General features: G+C 35.3%; 2 protein-coding genes across 3 annotated transcripts; one reads left to right on the forward strand and one right to left on the reverse strand.

Annotated features, from left to right (window-relative positions):
• Positions 1–576: 576 nt before the first annotated feature.
• Positions 577–12,179, forward strand: LOC133851506 (uncharacterized). The gene is made up of 4 exons (XM_062287948.1): positions 577–653; positions 7,317–7,719; positions 8,520–8,758; positions 11,912–12,179. The coding sequence occupies exons 1-4, from the start codon at positions 586–588 to the stop codon at positions 12,177–12,179; spliced, it is 978 nt and encodes a 325-aa protein (XP_062143932.1). The 5' UTR covers positions 577–585.
• A 783-nt stretch (positions 12,180–12,962) lies between these two features.
• On the reverse strand, positions 12,963–14,884 carry LOC133852138 (large ribosomal subunit protein eL18y-like). 2 transcript variants are annotated; one of them, XR_009895897.1, is made up of 6 exons: positions 14,816–14,884; positions 14,631–14,720; positions 14,393–14,521; positions 13,763–13,945; positions 13,155–13,398; positions 12,963–13,108 (listed from the first exon to the last, which is right to left on the reverse strand). XR_009895897.1 is itself a non-coding variant. In XM_062288816.1 (5 exons), exons 1-5 carry the CDS (start codon positions 14,816–14,818, stop codon positions 13,240–13,242), a joined length of 564 nt encoding a protein of 187 aa, XP_062144800.1. In that variant the 5' UTR covers positions 14,819–14,884; the 3' UTR covers positions 12,963–13,239. The 2 variants fall into 2 exon arrangements, 1 of the variants encoding a protein (XP_062144800.1); XM_062288816.1 differs by having other exon boundaries at positions 12,963–13,398.
• Positions 14,885–20,691: the final 5,807 nt, after the last annotated feature.

A 20,691-nucleotide genomic window follows, 5' to 3' on the forward strand; every position in this document is an offset into this window, starting at 1 on the left:
AGGGGATTTGACAATTATGTGGATGGTGACATGTCGGAAGGAATAGGTGTCGTGTTCATAATGGTGCTAAGTGGCAGTGACGTGGCGGGCCTTTAGTTTTTGGACGGAAAACTTGACTGGGGTATTAATTTGGTCTTTTTGGAGGATTGTTTTGTTAAATTTGAATTCTACTGAGTTTAATCTAAATTTTTTCAATTTTATCTCAAATTTTCTAAACAATCCAAATATAATTTCAAAAACCAAATTCACCCGTAATTACAATTTACAATTCTAAATATAGTAAATATATATATATATATATATATATATATATATATATATATATATATATATATATATATATATATATATATATATATATATATATATATATATATAAAATTTTAAAAAAAAAAAATGGCACACCCATGACCCAACCATCTCTCGACGCTTTCCAAATACAATGCTGAAAAGATGCTTTCCAACCACCACCTATATATTCATGTCTTCTATTTTTGTCAAGTTTAAACATAACAACGGTTATAGGTTTAAATAACCGAAGAATAAGAAGAAAATAGTACCGCGAGTAAAAGAGAGAGATCAAAGATGGAAAAGATAGAGCACACAGTAGTACCCACAAATGGGATAAACATGCACGTAGCGTCAACTGTAATATATTATTCCTTTTTGGTTGTGGCCTTTATATCACATTTACGGTATTTACTTTGTTTATTATTTTTTCAATAAACATATACGGCATTATGGATATTTCCATTAATTTAGATTACCGTAAATATGGAATCGGTATTATGGTTATTTCTATTAATTTAGATTACCGTAAATATGGAATCGGTTAATTGATTTTAAAATCAATTAACGATATTGTTTCCTTGATGGAAGGAAACAAATACGGTGTTTACCATTTTGAGGGTCCCTAACCTAGCCTATAAATAGAGTGCCTGTGTACACCATCAGTACAGCCATCAAGCAATAGGCATAGGTTAGAAGATCCATCAAATAATCTTTCTTGTTCTTCAGATGGATCGTGGAGACGCTTGAGCAAACATGGCTAGAGGTAAGCCTGAATCCTGTTTATTCGTTTTCCGCTGCGCATGTTAGATTAAATAATATGTTGATTATTTCTAACATGTGGTATCAGAGCCAGCCTCTATGCTATTTTGCTCAGCATATAATTTTACTATGCGTTATCAATATTGAATCAAGTATTTTTTATTGGTTATCAATATTGAATCAAGTATATTCTATTTGGTATTGTTCACTGCTGTTTGTCAATATTGTTTGAGCAATATTTCGTCTTTTGTGACATGATAGAAACGCATTAGCGATTATTTTGTGAATATTTGTTGTTCACGTACTGTTTGTGAAAACCCATAAATTTGATATAACTATTTTTTGTTTTATCATTATTCTGTGTATTGTGATATACTGCCTAATTTTGAGTTGTTGTAATCTTGATATGGGTATTTTCATAAAGGGGTGGCGGCTAGGGTTCCATTTTTAGGGTTTTCAACCCATCTGGAACATTACGGGTCGGGTTGGTTGGTGACTGGGTAGGGTTTCGACCCATTAAAGTTTTTGGGTTTGATATATTTTCGGGTAGGGTTTTTTAAAACCCATGCAGTTTTGGGCCATTTAAGTGGGCTGACCTAGTTTGTGCCAGCACTATACATAGACCCAGAGGCCTGACCCGATTAAGTGGGTTGACCTAATTGCCAAATACAGTAGCCCATTTGGAGTCTTGTGACCCAAAAACCCAACCCAATATAGTAGCCCAATACAGATACCCAACCCAAATTAAGTGGGTTAACCCAATTGGGTCAGCCCAATACAGCAACCCTTTTCAGTAACCCATCAAGTTCTTTTTAAAAGGGGAATTTAGGCCTTATGGTGTTTAGAACCTGGGTTCACCAGGTGTAAAGAGCCTTGGCCACTTACTAAACCATTAGGCCATGTGTTTTATTATATCCTCATATTAAAGTTTTATTCCCTTTATTATTTACAGTACTGTGTATTAAAATTATTGTTTATTTAATACATGAATTGAGGAATATATATTTTAAATTTATATTGTTTAAATATAAATTGTTTGATGCCTAGACCTAAGAATAATTAACAATACCATATATACTGGTGTGTTTACAGAAATATCTAAGAATGCAATGTCGGGGAAAGTTCTGGCAAGGAAAGTCTTGGGATTTAAGTGTGTCCGGTGTGACCCCCCTCACTTTCCTGGGAGCTCATCTGCTTGCACCTTGGAAAATGCTGTTTACCCCATTTAAGTATTGGTTTGTTATATTCCTAAGGCCATTAAGGGGGCATCTATAAAGTTGTTAGATGTTAATGAAGTAGCAATTATCATGATAATTTTGGGAGAGCCACAGCATCCCAATTTTGAATGACAATTGCATTAAGATTACACACACGTAATTATCATAATAATTATGGGAGAGCCAAAGCATCCCATTTTTGTATGATAATTACATCAGGATCACACGCATGAACCTCATAAAGATTTATTAGATGTTCATGAATTACAACGTGATTATTATGATTTTGGGAGAGCCAAAGCATCCTAATTTTGTAATAATTGCATAAGGATCGTACACATGAACTTCATATAGAAAAATTAACATCGTATTGTAATTAACTCATAAATTTAATTACCTATCCCCAAAGGGAAGTTTTTATTTTTATGACTTAATTAGAATGAGATAACAAATTTAGTATTAAAAGTAAAATTTCTTTCGGTTGCCCAAAGGTACGAAGAATTTTATTTATTAATATTTAAATTTATTAGTCTTATCAATAAAGAGTAAATTTCATGCGTGATGCAACCTTTGCCCAAAGGTAGGTTGAAATTTACTATTTAAATTGGCATTGGCTAATTTAAAATAAAGTTACTTCATAGCATTAAAGTATTTATTTTAATTTTGGGTTATTGCAGCTATTCCTGTTACTCTACCTTTTGGTGGTTTTATATTCCAATACATTATGATAATATTTTTCTGACTGGAAAAATGATTGATATGCTTTTTCATTTGGGGTGTTAAAAATTTTGGTACTCCGTGTGGACAAACCACCTACTCCCGCGGAATTAAGTACGCCACGTGAGATTATTAAGCATGAACGGTGGGAGTGATTTAATCACTTAAGTTAGATGTTCATGAAATCTCATGTCACTAAAGTCATCAGGGATTTATTCCTGAATGTTTTAGAGCCAAAGTTTTATAAAGGTTGTTTATGAACATTTAGTAAGTTCAAACAAAACTTGGCCAGCACCCCAATAGAAAAAGCTTTAAAGACAAACCTTTTACAGTTTCTGAAGTGTTTATAATCCCATTATGGGAATGAAGGATATTATAGATTAGCTTAAGTCCCTAAAGATTGAGATTTTTGAGTCATTGTTGGTCTATTTCAATTTTTTGAATTCTCTCTTCTAAGTGTAGAATTTTATCTTGTAACACACGTAAGGATAAATGGTTAGTAAATAAACTTCTAACCATGTGTGTTCAAGGATATGAGAGAATTTATAAAGTGTTCACATGATTATTCATGTCAAAGGAAGGACCAATAAATGCAATCATGTCCAACACTTAAAGCATGAGAATAAGGTGCCAATAAAGTATTATGGCAATCAAGATACATATTTCTCATGAAATAAGAAAAATTAAGGGCATATAAAGAAAGATTGCATGAAGTATAAGAAATGACTTAAAATAAAGATAATCTCCATATCTAGTATGTCATGAATCTCTTTTAGTGACTCAATCAAATATATTGTGGATTGATTATGGTTTAACAATCCACATTGTCAACACAAATGCAGAGTCCTTTTTAAAATGGATAACACGTGTTTATAATTTGAGCTTGTTGGGATCTATAGGTTAATTTTAAAATTCAGTTATAATTTTGACCTCAAAAATTGATTTATATTCCATAATCTTTTTGAAATCTATTTTCTAGTTTGGCTTATTAAAAATTTCAATTTTATTTTAAACTTGAAATTTTTCTTATTTTTTGGTGGAATATTGGTTGGGGTTTATTTAAAGTCTATTTAAAATTGACCTACGTCCCAATTTTTGAAACAAAATTATTTGTTTATTTCTGCATAGTGATGTTGACGTAAAGTAGAGTCTTTAAGAATTTAAAAATGCTCTTGTTATGGCTTTGGAGATTGAAATATATCTTCATACAGAAAATAAAAGTCGGTGATTTACTGACTTTGGTACTTGTGTGGATTGCATAAGGGAAAGCATACCAACAAGACCATTAGAGGTGCCAAAGAGAGCCTTTTAAAATTCTTGAGATCATGTACATTGAAATATGTTAACCTTTCCATACTCATTGCCTAAATGGTCAGAGATATTTTTATCTCTTTCAGTGATGACCATATAAAGTTTATGTATGTCTATCTTCTAAATATTAAAGCTGGGGTATTGAATGCTTTCAATATCTATAAGGAAGAAGAAGAGAAACAATATGAAGATCATAAGATCTAATATAGGCATAGAGTATTAAGGTAGGTACACACAAATGGAAATGATTAGTAATACTAATCTGCTATTACCCTTATAGAGTAAAGCTTTGAAGACCATTGTGTATATGTTAAACAGTATTCCATCTAAGGTTGTCCATAAGACACCTTTTAAAGTATGAAATGGATGGAAGCTTAGTTTAAATTATTTACACATATGGGGTTGCCTTGCTAAAGAGAGGATTTATAATCCTCGCCTAAGGAAATTAGATTTAAGGACAATCAGCGGATCTTTTATAAGCTATCTAGTAAACTTTAAAGGGTTTTAATGTTTTATTATCCTTCATATAAGCCTAGAGTTGTTGATTGTAAAATTTCTAGAGGATACGGAACCTAGTGGGAGTGCTCATTCACATAAATTGGAATTTAAGGAAGCACTAGAGTTGGCCAAATCTCCTCCTCATAGAGGATGATTGATTGTATTCAGGAAAATCAGATTGATTATCCTGAGCCACAATCACTTCTAGAACAACCAACTCATACAGAACAGGTTCAAAATCTATTCTCCCATTGCAAAATGCAGAGGAAATAGAATTAATAAAATCCTATAGAATAAGTAGATTAACAATTCTTAGTGATTATGTTGTATATCTCCCAGAGTCTGATGTTGACGTTGGACATAAAGATGATCCAAATTTGTTTTCACATGCTATGAATGGAGAAAACTCCTCATTGAGATTCAGTGCCATGAAGTGAGAGTTAAGTCCATGGCTGAAGGGTCGAGCTAGACTCGTAGCCAATGGTTTTACTCATAAGGAAGGCATTGATTATCGTGAAACATTCTCTCCAGTGTCTAAGGATGGTTCATCAAGATGATCATAGCATTAGTAGCTTATTTTTGATCCAGAGCTACATCAAGTGGATGCGAAAACAACTTTTCTGAATAGGGATCTTAAGGACGAGGTTTACATGAAACAATCAAAAGGTTTTATAAATAACAGTCAGAAAGCTTGCAAATTAAAGAATTCTATTTATGGGCTGTGATGGATCTCTCAATGGTAAGATACTTTTTACAAGGTTATTGTTTATAGAAAACCTTGTTGATTAGTATATATACCTTAAGGTCAGTGGGAGTACAGTAATCTTTCTAGTCCTATATTTGCAAGTGGTGATTTAGGTTTGCTACATAAAGTTCACAAAACTTTGAAATGAAGGATTTGGGTGAAACCTCTTATGTCTTTTGACATAGAGATTCACAGAGACATAAAGAATATTAACATTGTCTCGGAAGGCCTACATTGAAAAAAGTTTTGGAAAAAATTTAGAATGAAGGATTTGCACCTTCAGTAGCAATTAAGAGGGACTAATTAAATACAGATTAATATCCCAAAAGGTATTGGAATAAGGGCAGATGAAAAGTTTTAAGCGTCTGCATTATACATAACCATATGACTGACAATAAGTATATTGAGTCAATAAAGTGCTGCAAATAAAGCCTTGCGGTATATGCAAGGAACCAAGAAGAACAACTTAACCTAAGGATACACTTTCCATTTGAAGGTGGTTAGTTGTTTAGATTTGAGTTTGCTGATTGTGTAGATAGTAGAAAGTCTACTCTAAGGTATATATCTTTTTATTGAAGGATAGATCCTAGAGATGCAGTTTGCAGACTATAGTTGCTACGTCTACCAAGAAAGCTAAAAGTCTAGCGTGCTATGAATTTGGTACACAGGCATGATGGTTGAGACATTTGTTAAAAGTCTCAATCTTGTCGATTTTACAGTTAGACCATAAAGATACTCTGCGGTAATTCTACTATAATCTTCTTTTATAAGAATAAAGAGTAGAAGCAGAAGTAAATCGACATTAAGTATCTCAGTACGAGAGATAACATTAAGAGACATAAAGGGTCTATTGAGCATATAAGTACTGAATTAATGATTGCGGATCCCATGACTTAAAGTTTACCGGTAAAGAAAGAATAAAGTCATGCGGAATATATGAGACTCATTAATTCATTTTCGCTTGGTTTGTCTCTTTTTGGTCTATAGACATAAAGTTATTGTAATAAAGATTTTTTGTGCACATTTGTTATTTTATCCATGAGGATAAATAAAGTTGGACCCGAATGACTTATAGGAAGTTCATTCATAAAGCTTGATTATCCATAAGGTACTCATGTAAGGAGTGTTTTACATCGTGATACATGGAAGGGACGACCTAATTTTATAATGGTTTTACCGCCATGATTCGTGTGAAACATTTCTTAACTGAGTTGGAGGATTCCATAAAAGATTGGCCAAAACTAAAGAACCTAATACCATATGGTCATGTGTTATAAAGTCCAAGTGGGAGAATGTAATATATTATTCCTTTTTGGTTGTGGCCTTTATATCACATTTACGGTATTTACTTTGTTTATTATTTTTTCAATAAACATATACGGCATTATGGATATTTCCATTAATTTAGATTACCGTAAATATGGAATCGGTATTATGGTTATTTCTATTAATTTAGATTACCGTAAATATGGAATCGGTTAATTGATTTTAAAATCAATTAACGATATTGTTTCCTTGATGGAAGGAAACAAATACGGTGTTTACCATTTTGAGGGTCCCTAACCTAGCCTATAAATAGAGTGCCTGTGTACACCATCAGTACAGCCATCAAGTAATAGGCATAGGTTAGAAGATCCATCAAATAATCTTTCTTGTTCTTCAGATGGATCGTGGAGACGCTTGAGCAAACATGGCTAGAGGTAAGCCTGAATCCTGTTTATTCGTTTTCCGCTGCGCATGTTAGATTAAATAATATGTTGATTATTTCTAACATCAACTGGTACCGGCCCAGTGGTCCTCTTCCTCCACGGCTTCCCTGAGCTCTGGTACACATGGCGCCACCAGCTTCTCTACCTCTCCTCCCTCGGCTACCGCTGCATCGCCCCCGACCTCCGCGGATATGGTGACACTGACGCCCCGCCCTCCGCAGCCTCATACACGGCCTTCCACATCGTCGGCGACCTCGTCGGCCTTCTTGACCATCTGGGTATCGACCAGGTTTTCTTGGTCGGCCATGACTGGGGAGCTATGATGGTTTGGTACTTCTGTTGGTTTAGGCCCGACAGGGTCAAAGCTGTTGTCAACATGAGCGTGCCATTTTCCGCCAGGAACCCGGCGATAAATCTTGGGGATGGCTTCAGGGCTTTGTTTGGTGATGATTATTATTTTTGCAGGTTTCAGGTAGATTAATTTGGTTGATTTCCTTGGGCTTTGTTTGGGCCTGGCTAGCGCTGGTTGTGGTCCTACCTTCTGCGTCAGATTTTAAAATCTTTTGATTTAGAAAAAAGATTTTATTACGTGCAATTTGAAAGATGATTTAAAAATGCAATTAAACATGTGATAAATTACAATATAACTTTTAAAATATGTGTTTTTAAAAATGTATTTATTATTACATCTCAAATGATTTTTATTTTTTTTGCAATAATATGTGAGATCCAAACGTGCCTTTTGCGTTGTGAAGGGCCGAAAGCAATTGAGGAGTGCAATCTTTGTTGTTGTGATAAAACTCAACTGACCAATATATTTAATTGTTTCCGTTCATAAGATTTGGGTGTTGCACAATTAGCTCTGTTGTGTCTTTGAGTCATATAAATGTTACTTTCAAGGGCTTGAGAGATATTGCACTCGATCTTCCTTACATAGCAGTGAAAACATTATTAAATTAAAATTCAATAATAATTTTTCCAAAATTTAACTGGGATTTTCACAACAAAAAATGTGCACTTGAGAGTAAATACTTGGAATTGCTCGCAGCATTTCTCCAAGGAATATGCAATATATTGTTGGAGATGGGTTAAGCGGTTCCCTGATTTGTTATATGAAGGTCCCTTGGAGATCGACTTCTTGGGTGTATATTTCCGAGATTTTGCGCACTTTTGATTCTTGTTGGTGTTGTTATATATATATATGGTAGCCATAGTTTTCTCTTCTTTAATTATGTGACTCTTCTTACATAAAATTACTAAAATCCGCCGCAGGAACCTGGAGAAGTTGAAAAAGATTTTGCTTGTGTCGATACTAGAGTACTAATGAAGAAGTTGCTTTCACTTTTTGGCCCGATTCCTTTGTGTGTACCAAAAGAAGTAGGATTTAGAGGATTGCAAACTCCAGAAACCTTGCCTTCTTGGTTGTCAGAAGAAGATATTAATTATTATGCCAGCAAATTTAACCAGAAAGGCTTTACTGGAGGACTGAACTACTATCGAGCAAGTAACCTGTAAGTTTCATGCTTCTTTCTATTTATTTTTTTATGGGTATTATCTACTTACACATGGCCATTATAAGCCAGAGCGATCTAATGCTCTTCTAGCTCCCTCCACCACCGCCCTCAAATCCCCCACTACACTCCATCGACCCTTTCCCTTTAAGAGCTCCACCCTTGGGTAACAAATCAAGGTTTTTGATACCCGCATCTAATTAATGCTCTTTTACCTAAACAAAAAAAAAAGGGGGCGGCGTTTGCGCTTCTAATCGTGTACAATATCGTGGAGACGAGCTTGAACGTGTTAGCGGACAGCAGGGCGGTGCCAGTGCGCATGTTTTCGTTTGCGAGTTCGAGAGTAAGGAAAGTGTGGTTAAAGGATAGGCTTGAGATATTGGGGCGAAAGGTGTTGAGGGTGGTGAATATACACGACGTGGTGCATAATTTGTTGAGGTTGCTTCAATGGGCAGGTACTGCTGATGGTGATGAAGTGGGCAGAGGGGTTGCCTTAGAATTACTTGCTTTCGAGCAAGCGCCATCACCAAGAAAAATAGACTTTTAGCGACAAAGGTTTTGAAACTGTGGGGGTTAGGGTTAATTGTTTATTGAAAGCGAGCTTTAAAGCACTAACAGCATCTTTTCTAAATTTCATACACTTCTTTATATATAGGAAAAACTCTTAAAAAATTCGTTGATTCAAATTCTCTTGTTGTTCCCTAAACTAAGGAAACATGCATGCATCAAGAGAACAAAAAGTTTTACCCTACATTTAGGGAAGCAAAATTGGTTCTTTTAGCATTGTTTTAATATAAAAAACTTTATCTTTCTTTTCTCATTGCTCCCTCATTCATTTGAAACAATATTTAAAAAATTTATCTTTTCTCTCTTTTTCTCTTATCATTTAATTTAAATAATATTTAAATTGTATATGGAAATGACAAAGGAAGCTATTGCATGGTGTATTTAATTAGAGAAGAAAAAAATGGTTTAGTTCCCTAAATTGAGAAAAAAGGTTAAGGAGAACAACTTCTAATGCTCTTAGGGAGAAGGATTTTGAAACTGAGAGGGATCAGCTAGGAGCCAAAGTAAAAATGAGAGAGGGCAGGGGTTTCAAGATTTTAGGCTAAATTTCCTGGTGCTTAGCCTATGGATTACCAAGATTAGGAAGATTTCTTTAAAAACTATTTTAACCTGCCTCATGAGATTTTCAAGACTCATTGGGTGTGTTTGGTAAATGGTTGAATTGTGAAATTTTTGTTTGAATAATAATAAGAAGTGATTGATATGATATAAAAAGTAAAAAGGTTTTGTATATTTGAAATTGTTTTATAAAAAAGTAAAAAAGTTTCGTTTTATAGTGGATTTTTTTTTTATTTGAATAGTAATAAAAAAACGATTTATGTGATATAAAAAGTGGAAAAAAAAAAAAAAAAAAAAAAAAAAAAAAAAAGTTAGAATGTTTTGAATTTGACTTCTTTGGAAGAAGTGAAAAAAAGAAAAATAGAGAGGGAGATGAAAGTGTTGCCAAACACACTATTATCTCTGTTGTATAAGAATTATGAGAAATGTTAAGGGTACTAAATTTTTTACTAAGAAATGGGTACCAAGATGATGTGGAGCTTATTCATTGGAGATCATCAAAATAATTAATAAAAATAAATGTTACAGGTACCAATGAATAAGCTCCACATCATCTTGATACCCATCTCTTGATAAAAGATTTAGTACCCCTAGCATTTTTCATAATAATTATTTTAATCTATTGTTTAGAATAAATGCCAGCAAGTAAAACGCCTAGAAGTAGCGTGTTTTTTTGTAGTGCCTCCACCACCGGCCACACATTCCACCATCGGCCACCCTTATCTTCTCCCGCTACACGCCTACTCTCCATACCTGCACCCTTTAAAATGGAGCCCCACGCCTTGGATAACAAATTAGGGTTTTTAAAACTGATATTTTGGGTTTTCAAACCCGGACTTCAGGTTTTTGTGGAAGCCATAATTAAGTAAGCTTATCCTTCTTCAAGGCGAATGATCCTCTCACATACCTATGCACATTTTGCGCCCTTTACAGAGGAACCGCCTCGGTGGGATTCTGTATATTCGGATCAACCTCGGAGTCAGCATCTTCATCATTTGATGAAGATGGGTTCGGGTTCTCAGAAGCATTCAAGGAATCTATGGAATCCGCAACAGTAAAACTTGCGGAGTCTTCTTCGAAGGGATCTTGAGTGGGGGTACTAATTTGGTACACTGAAAGAAAGCCATTGGAGCTCAAGTGATTCAAAGAAGGGACGATATAGAAGAAGAATGAAACGAAGTAAGAGCACGGGGTTGTAAATGGCTGACATTATAACATTCCTCCATGGACCACTACAACCAATGCTACAGGCGGCTTTTCTGCTTGTTTATTGTTATGAACGTAAAATTCTACAACACGTATGGTGCAAAAGTCACTTAATAGTAGGTTTCTTCAAGTTAGAATTGGAGTTATCTCCAAGTAATTTATTTGTATTAGGAGTTTATCTTAGGTAGGGGTATGAGTTCATCTCTTATTCTATGTCTTTGTAATTCTCTTATTTATATGCGCTAGTGATTAATAAAAAGGAAGCAGAATTAATTCCAAACCTTGTGTTTGAAAATGTCTAACATCTAAGTTCCCTCATAATCTAAATAGTCTAAGTTCCGATCTAGGTTCTCTCATAACTTAACAATTTATCACATTCCGTGTTTGATAAATCTTTCACGTAACATCCCTTCTAAATTGTGGAAAGGCTCTCTCTACCTTGAATCTTACTAAGGACACTTTTTGTTCTATATTTGCTGTTGTCTTCTTTATTTTCTTGTAATTTTCCTTTTCTTGTTTTCTGCATTTGTAGTTTCGTGTGTACGTGTATTATCTCATCTTCTTTTTTTTTTTTTAAAAAAAAAAAAAAAAAAAAAAGAAGAAGAAGAAGAAGAAGAAGAAGAGAAAGCAGGACTTTCCAGTAACACATTCTTAAGCGTTAATTTGCACAAAATAAAAAGAGTAATGCTATACCTTACACCACAATCACTGTATGCTGTCGTGACATAGTTTAGCAGTTTTTAGTTTGGGATGAGTCGATATGAGAGAATGATCTATTTGCTTGAGACTCTGGAACATTGCTCTTCTCTTCTCATCTTGCAGAACCTGGGAGCTCACAGCGCCATGGACTGGATTACAAATCAAAGTGCCAACGAAGTTTATTGTGGGCGACCAAGACATCGTCTACAATATCCCAGGCATCAAGGAATATGTACATAACGGTGGCTTCAAGAAAGACGTGCCATATTTGCAAGACATAGTTGTGATGGAAGGAGTAGCTCACTTTATCAACGAAGAAAAGGCAGAGGAGATCAGCGCACACATATATGAATTTATCAACGCGTTCTCAAGTGGTGAAAAAGATTCTTAAAGAAAGAGTGTTAACTCTTCCTAGAGGTTAGAGCTAGGCCTTGTGTATCTGTTTGCTTTTGGCCTGAAAATTAAATAAGCAAAGACTTCCTTCTTTACCCTCACATTTCTGAATGACAACTCAGAGGGTGTGTGTTTGGTTTAATATATAAAATAATGGAAATTAAATATCTTTATCAACATGATTACGCTTTGCTGTGTTCGTGTTGTAGGGTGATTACCTTCACTCCAGACCATAGATTTCGCATCTGTGTATGTTTAATTCGTGTTGACAGCAACATATTCTTGAGATCTTATGGAAGAAGAGAAAACTTGCATGCATCAGAAGAGATGTCCAATAATGTTTAAAACAAGACTAATTAAGCCGAATAATCTTCTAAAAAGCATTAACAGATAGAGCCCGTGAATATCAAGATAGATCTCAATTGGCTGTTTCAGCCGCCTGGCCTCCAAGGTGTTTAATGTCCATATATTGTTCGATGACACACCCATCAAAGCTCGGTGGTTTCATATCCAAAAACATCAGTCGAACACTAGTCAATCTGACGTACATAATACAAACAGATACCATCTTTCCTCCGCAGAAGAGCTATCCTCCATTTCGTTTCGCAGGATCACTTGATTATATCAAAATGCAAAAACACATTTTACACTAACCAATTTCCCCGGTAAGTGAAACTGAAAGTGAGGATCACCACTCTATTGCTTATAACAGTAAACTGACCTGTCTAGGCAACATCAGCTACCCACAGATAATAGCATTAATTGCCTGACTCAAAGATAATTTAGAGCATAATAATCTCAGCTTAAAACTATTCAAAATCATGTTTCGGCACCGTTACACTTGAAGCAACCCCAAAAACCTTCAAATATCCAGCAGATTTCAATTCTACAAGAAAAATATATCCATATCGAAAATAGGGAAATGCAAAAGAAAACCTGCTAAAGATAACATGTGTTCCATGGAGAGGATGAGAAAGAAAGACATAAAAAGGGAACCATAATTGCAACACGTCATAGATTCAGTAAGAACGTTTGATTTTACGCATGAGTTCAGCAACTCAATTTCTGAAGCCCCTGCTGTTCCTTCTTCCTCTAGCCTTCTCAAATTTCCTTCCTTTTGAACGTACATAGGGTTTTGTGTGGCTGTGTGGCACACCAGGAGCTGGCCCAAAGTGCTTCACAGCTTCACGAGAATTCTTAGGACCTCTAAGGAGAACCTGCAGCATTTGCCATTGATCATTTTCCATAATCCTCTCACTTACCAAAAAGAACGTTGATAGAAAAAATGCCTTGCGTTTTGATAAAAATCAGTGAGTCTTAAAATATAACATGGCATACGTTTTAATTAGTATATCCTTTCAATAAGATTGGATTGATGAAGTTATATCAATTGAATACAAACAATAACTCAGTTATTGGACTTTCCAAAGAAACCCATCCAACTTTTTTTTACCCAAAAGGACAAGTTTACAGACTGCGTAAAATTTTGAAAGATCCATAATGTCCTTCCATTATCCTTTTTTATTCAGCTTAAGCAAGTCTAAACATTAAAACAAGCAAAGGAAATACAAGAGGCAATACCGTGTTCTGCCCAAGAGGGGCTCTGAGAGCCAGCTGATCAAACGTCAAGCATTCTCCACCCGCCTTCTCAATCCTAGCCCTTGCAGTCTCTGTGAACCTCAGGGCAGCCACTTTCAGCAAGGGTACCTCATACACTCGAGTGTCATCAGTCACAGTCCCAACAACCACCGCAATCTTACCCTCCTACAAACCAAACCCAAAACCATATCTATCATAAACTGTAAGAAACAATCCCAATCAACAAAAGCAGTTAAGAATAGAACCGAAAACATTAAATTTCAAATCTTTTTTATAAGTAATCAAAATATCAATAAATTTCAAATCTTAACCCACATTCTATGCTAAATCAAATCTTATCAACCATCTATAACTAAATTTACCTAAATATTTAAAAATAAATAAAGAAAGTTCTTCTACTCCAAAATCAACCCCACATTAAACATATGACCAAGCAGCTTTCCCAGCAACCAAACAGATGGTTTTTTAAACTTTGTGAGATCAGAAGTGATATGCCCATACTCCACTGAGACCAAAAACACCAAACAAAATATACAATTCTTCTTTTTTTATCTCCTCAAGTTTTCTCAGCAACCAAAATAGAACTACAGAGAGAGAGAGAGAGAGAAGCACCTTTCCCTTCATGAAACGAATCAATCTGGAGAGAGATATAGGCGGCTTGTTGACCTTGCTCATGAAGAGCCTCTTCAGTATCACCGCATTGAACTTGCTCCCTGTCCTCCGCACCAGAAACCGGTACAGCTGTTCACAGATCAGCATTTCACGTCAACCACAGATCAAATCCTCCATAGACACCCACACAAACAAAAACACACATATATATACGCAGCGAGAGAGAGGGGGGGAAGACCTTCACGAGGAGCTTCAGGTAAATATCGTCCGATTTGGGGGCGTTTCGCTTGGATTTCTTGACCTTGCCACCGGCGACCAAATCGATACCCTGCAAAAGTGAAGGAAGTTAGAGTATCTATACGAAGGGAGGGAGAGAAGAAATGGTGCTCTGCGTTGTTAGGGTTTTGGAGGGGAAGAGACTACCATGGCTGCTGCTACTGCTCGGCACGACTGCTAAACGAGCAAATTGTGCTTTTAGAGGGACAGACGAGGCTAGGGTTTTGGGACTCGGCAGTGGTTCCGTAATGCTGAGGTCCACGGGGATTGATGGAATCTATTCGTCAGCCGTACACGTGGCATGTGAGTGGGTAATTAATGATTTAGGGAATCTGGCGGTTGAGGTTATCCTATCACGAGAGAGGGGTAATCTCATAATATCAATGTGTATTTACAATTTTACAAGATAACTTTTGAAGTTTAAATTACATTATTAAAAATAAAGAAATATTAAGCAATCGTGGGTTACCATAGTAATCCAAGCAGGGGCCAAATAAAAAATTATTATATGAGGGGGCAAAATTTAAAAAAAAAGTTTAGGAGAAGTACACATACGTTTAAATAACTATTTATTGTTAATATTTTCTTAAACTACCAATTGTGTAATCGCATAACTGCTAACTGCTTCGTTCTAGGCGGTTAATAACCGCTAACTGTCTACCCTTATATATAAATAATAAAAATATTTATATTACATATTTAATATAAAAAAAATAAAAAATAACTTCGATATAAAAAGGTGATGTATTTAATTTTATTAAAAAAAAAATCTTTCATCCGGTCTAAAATTTTTATTCTCTTTAATAACAAGCAAATATTATACTTGGGATCACAATTTATTATCAATATTTTAAAATCTGCAAAAGTTCAAATCACTACCTTTGAGCCTTTAAATCTAAGATTTCGGTGTCTTATTCAATTTTTTCCAAGGTCCTACAGTTCATCTTTAAGGTAACAAATTAAGCGAGTTTAATGAAAATCTCATCGGCCAAATGGGTATTTGAATTGGTAAGTTTATTATGCAACTTATACCGTTTTCTTTTTTCAAGTTCATTTACGTATATGAATATATAATTCTTTAATTTTCTTGGTATATATTGTTTAATTTTACAAGGAATTGATGATTACAGTACCTTTATCGATGGATACGACATGAATTCTTTCGATTACTTATTTGATAAGCCCTTAGTTTTTAAAAAATTAAAATTTTATATTTAAAAAAAATAAAAAATAAATAAATAATCCAAAAGTCCACATATAAAAAGCAATTATTAGCCGCTGGTTTTTAGGATTTAATAACCGCTAACTGCCTTTGTGGTTGTTAAAATTCAATAACCACCTTAGGCGGTTGCAATTAGCGGTTATTGGCTATAACCGCTAACCGTAACCGCTTGTACAACCCTATTTGTGTCAATGTCCCCCTTAAGCTACCAAAAAAATGTTAATGTCTCCTCAATAACAAAAATACCCTTCATAAAATTACCAAAAAAAAAAAACTAAAAATTATTAAAAATTCTAAGATAGAACAGAAAAAACTAAAAATAAATAAATAAATTTAAAAAAAAATGGTTTTTTATTTTTTTGTTTAATAAAAAAAATTGATTTTTTTAATTTTCAGTTTTTTAATTTTTTAATTTTTTAATTTTTTAATTTTTTAATTTTTTCCTTTATTTTTTTTTTTTAAAAAAAATTGTTTTTATTTTTTATTTTAAATTTTTTTTATAATTTTATTTTTAAAATTTTGTTAGTTTTAATTTTAATTTTAATTTTTTGAATTTATAAGGACATTTATGTCTTATCGAAAAAAAATTAGCTTCATTTTTGTATTTTTGTTGATCTTGGGGGACATTGACATTTTTTTTTTGTAGTTTAACGTAGACATTGACACAATTAATAATTATGTGAGACATTAACAATTAGGTAGTAATTTTAAAGAAAATATGTGTACGATAATATTTTAATTTTTTCAAGTTAAAACTATAAAATTATATATTTGAAAATAAAAATTGGGAGGCTAAGGCCCAGGGTAAAGCCTGATTTCATCCCTATATCCAAAGCCATGTACATATTACTTCCAAACACACAATAAGTGAGCAACGCGTTAAGCCTCTGAGTATGTACAAATCGTTCCCTTTTTGCCATTGATGAACGGAATCCCATAATCAAGTATGCATCTAACCGACACATATTTCAATTTTTTACAAATTATAGGCCCAAGAAAGGAAAATCTGAAACAAACTTAAGTGGAGGGTGCGTTTGGGTGTTAGATTTTTGAAATTAGAATACAATTCTTATTTGATGCGCAAATTTTGAGGTTTGGCTTTTTAAAAAAAATTGAATAAAATATGATTTATTTTTGAAAAAAACAAAATAAGAATCATATTCATTTTTTAGAATTCTGTTACCAAACACACCTTAGATTTTCTTACAACTTTCACACAATTTACGCACATTGGGTGGGACCTACATACCCAATGCGTGTGGGTTGTGTGAAAGTTTCATGAGGAATGCTAGGTGTACTAAATTTTTTAAAAAATGAGTTTTACAAACTGATGTGGAACTTCATATGAGGCTCCACGTCAATTTAATAGTAAAATTATTCAAAACAAATAGACAAAAGTACCCTTTCTCGGTTGAACCCAGTCCCAAACACCAGCGAGCTCCTGACACGTCGGAAACCCGCAGTCCCAGATGGGTGTGGGTTTTCGGCCGAATCACTCAAAGGATGCACGAAGACGGAGAGCGAGAGAAAACAGAGATCCGAATCCGGTCGTTGGGGGGCCTCACCGTCTCTATCCAGATCCAGCCGTCGGGGGGTCAAGGTTCTGGCTGGATGGGAGTTTCCGATCCCATCGGGGCTCTGGGGTGTGCTGGCGGCCAATGGTCAAGGACCTCGGGGCCGGGAGTTTTCCGACGTCGTTGGAGGACCGGCTGTCCGGCGAGCTGGATTTTTCCTGGCGATGGGCATTTTCGTGGCTGTAGGTTTTTTTCTTTAAATTTGAAGGGCATTTTCATCTTATGCATGATGCCACATCAGTTAGTAAAACTCTCTTTGTAAATTTTTAAGTACACTAGCATTTCTCAAAATTTTATAGAAGAGGTCGTAAATGAAGGGATAATTGCACCGTTGGTCCCTGTGGTATGCCATAATTATTTTTCACTCCCTATGATTTACAAAGTTCATGGGAGGTCCATGTGGTATGCAATAATTACGTTTTACTCCCTATGTCGATTTTCCATCCACCATTTTGACCGAATCTGTTAACCCTACATGCCAGCAACACGTGTCCATCTTAATAAAAAAAATATAAATTTATTAAAAAATAAATAAATAAACTTATTTTTAAAACAAAAAATTAAAAAAAAAAAAAGGGCAGGCCAAGGGGTGGCCGGAGGTGGCCATCGGGCCACCCCTAGTAGATCTAGGGGTGGCTGGAAGGCCACCCACCCCCAGGCCATTGGGGGTGGCCGCGCGCCACCCCCGGCCACTAGGGAGGCCGCGGCCACCCCCAGAGGTGGCTAGGGGTGGCCTGAAGGCCACCCACCCCCAGGCCATTGGGGGTGGCAGCGCGCCACCCCCGGCCACTGGGGAGGCTGTGGCCATCCCCAGAGGTGGCCGGGGTTGGCGCGCGGCCACCACCATTGGCTAGGGGTGGCCCAGCCACCCCTTGGCTTGCCTTTTTTCTTATTTTTTTTTTTTTTTTTTTTTTTTGTTTTTTTGTTTTTTAAAAAATAAGTTTATTTATTTATTTTTTAATAATTTTTTTTTATTAAGATGGACACATGTCGTCATCTTATGGCGACACGTGGCGCTGACGTGTAGGGCTAACAGATTCCGTCAAACTAGTGGACGGAAAATCGACCCAGGGAGTAAAACGTAATTATTGTAATCCACAGGGACCTCCCATGCACTTTTTAAACCATAGGTAGTGAAAAATAATTATGGCATATCACAGGAACCAACGGTACAATTATCCCGTAAATGAATCACTTCCCTCGAATCGTAGAGGAGCTCGAATACGGTTTAACTCGCCAACAAACTAAGGCCCACTGTGAACTCTCCACACTCCAATTCCCCTGGATAGATTTACTAATCATCTAAGAAAAGTAAGGGACTCCTATAGGGCGTAGGAATTACCTAAAGCCCACATCATAGAATGTGCCCAATTAGATCACTTGCATCCAACCCACTTAAGAGGCCAAGGATCCAGAACTCCCAGTCCACCCGGGGGCCCAAGACCCAGTGAATCCAAGACCATTGCTCAGTCTGCTACCCAAACCTGGGAGCACCATCCTAGAACTCCTCCTCACCCGCATAAGATCTGTCCCTGGTCTACATCATGAAGACTTCTCACACCCTGCAGTGGCCATTCTAACGGATTGGAGAGAAAATGGGGCGTCAGGTGAACGGACACCAACCATGGAATATGCTAGAAGGCCAAGAATGCCATATATAAAGGACTTGAGGGATCATCTCGAATTCAATCATCATCTTTACAATAATTATACCTTACATAATTTTTGCTCAAAAGGGGTACACACTCGCCGTATGCGAGCAAAACTACCTGTGAACATGTTCGAGTTCGATTCGGATTAGCTCAGTTCAGGATCGGTTCGTTTATTAAATGAACAGAGCTTGAACAAAAAATTCAGGCTCGGCTCGTATAAGCTCATATAACTTCATTTGTATTATTTTTATAATATTATTTTTAACTTCATAACGAGAACATGTTAAGTATTTAAAAAAATAAAAAATAAAATGTTCTTCCTAATGTAATATATATAAATTGAATTATTGTAATTGTAAGTCTAGATATAGATATAAGTACATTTGTGTGTATATGAATGTATAAATATATTATAAGATAAACATATAAAATTGAGATTAGACAATTTAAGATTTGAGTTAATTTCTCTAAATTAACTCAAATCTTAACCATGACTAAATAAATTGAGTAATTCGTGAGCAAGTTCGAGTTCGTTAAACAAATAAATGAACAAAACTTGAACAAATTATCTGGTTCGATGAGAAGCTTGAACTTGAGTCACATTCGAAAAAAAATTAAACAAATTAAACTTGAACATTTAATACTCGGCTCGACTCGACTCGGTTCAATTATCGCCTTAAGCGTTGGCCAGTGAATCTGATTCACCCTCACAACCTCACCATTTATCTCCTTTGCAAGCATATGGACAGGGACGAAACTAGAAAGTAATTTGAACAGGATCCAAGGCATTTTTGAACCAAAAATAATAAATATTAAACAAAAGAAATTATAGAAAATAAGGGCTTCATAATACATCAAATTTCATCCAAAACACCTATCAAAATGGAATCCGCTGTTTTTTTGAATCACAAAAATCATCTATATGATTGAATCTATGTTAATTGTTGCAGCAACTTGTCTTTCGATGTACACCATTAAAGAATCCGTCAGAAACTCATCTTCAATTTTGTTGCGAAGCCTAATTTTGACAATATTCATGACTGAAAATGCTTGTTCTGTAGTTACAGTAGAAACGGGAAGAGTAAGTACAAGTACAATAACTCGAAAAACTAGTTGGTGGATAGCTGATTTTCCAGTACTAACCAATCATTGGCACAATTCATAAATATTTGACAGTGCTTGGAAACTCAAATGTTCAACTACATTATGCTTATAATGGTTAAATTCTATTTCAACTGTTCCTTTTCAAGATCAGTAAAATCTTGCGGATAAAACTTGTTTGCTAATTGACAAATATCATCAATTCTAAAAGATTCACATGTGGCTCGAGGATCAAGAGCTAAGCCGAGCCGGGAATAAGCAACTCCACTGCATGCTCACTAAACTGGCGATTTAATTCTTGCAATTGAGAATCTATAGAAGCACAAAAAAATCCACTCAATAATGTTGCTCAAATGTAAAGTCGGCTTGTTGATGGCGAGATCAACCTCGTCTCTCAACATAACGAGCATTCATATATGTGACATCTATATTGCGTCTCTAGCAAAATGACTTTACATTGGTAAGTAAATCATC

Source organism: Alnus glutinosa, chromosome 12, assembly GCF_958979055.1.
Source record: "Alnus glutinosa chromosome 12, dhAlnGlut1.1, whole genome shotgun sequence".
NCBI classification, from domain to species: domain Eukaryota; kingdom Viridiplantae; phylum Streptophyta; class Magnoliopsida; order Fagales; family Betulaceae; genus Alnus; species Alnus glutinosa.

Bases quoted from the DNA above. Each gene is read 5' to 3' on its own strand.
- LOC133852138 (XM_062288816.1), bottom strand. The intron at 14,522-14,630 runs GTCTTCCCCCCC...ATCTGTGAACAG, and splicing joins ACCTGAAGCTCCTCGTGAAG to CTGTACCGGTTTCTGGTGCG. The intron at 13,399-13,762 runs GTATTGCCTCTT...CAAATGCTGCAG, and splicing joins CCCCTCTTGGGCAGAACACG to GTTCTCCTTAGAGGTCCTAA.
- LOC133851506 (XM_062287948.1), top strand. From the start codon at position 586: ATGGAAAAGATAGAGCACACAGTAGTACCCACAAATGGGATAAACATG. The intron at 654-7,316 runs ATATTATTCCTT...TCTAACATCAAC, and splicing joins CACGTAGCGTCAACTGTAAT to TGGTACCGGCCCAGTGGTCC. The intron at 7,720-8,519 runs GTAGATTAATTT...AATCCGCCGCAG, and splicing joins ATTATTTTTGCAGGTTTCAG to GAACCTGGAGAAGTTGAAAA.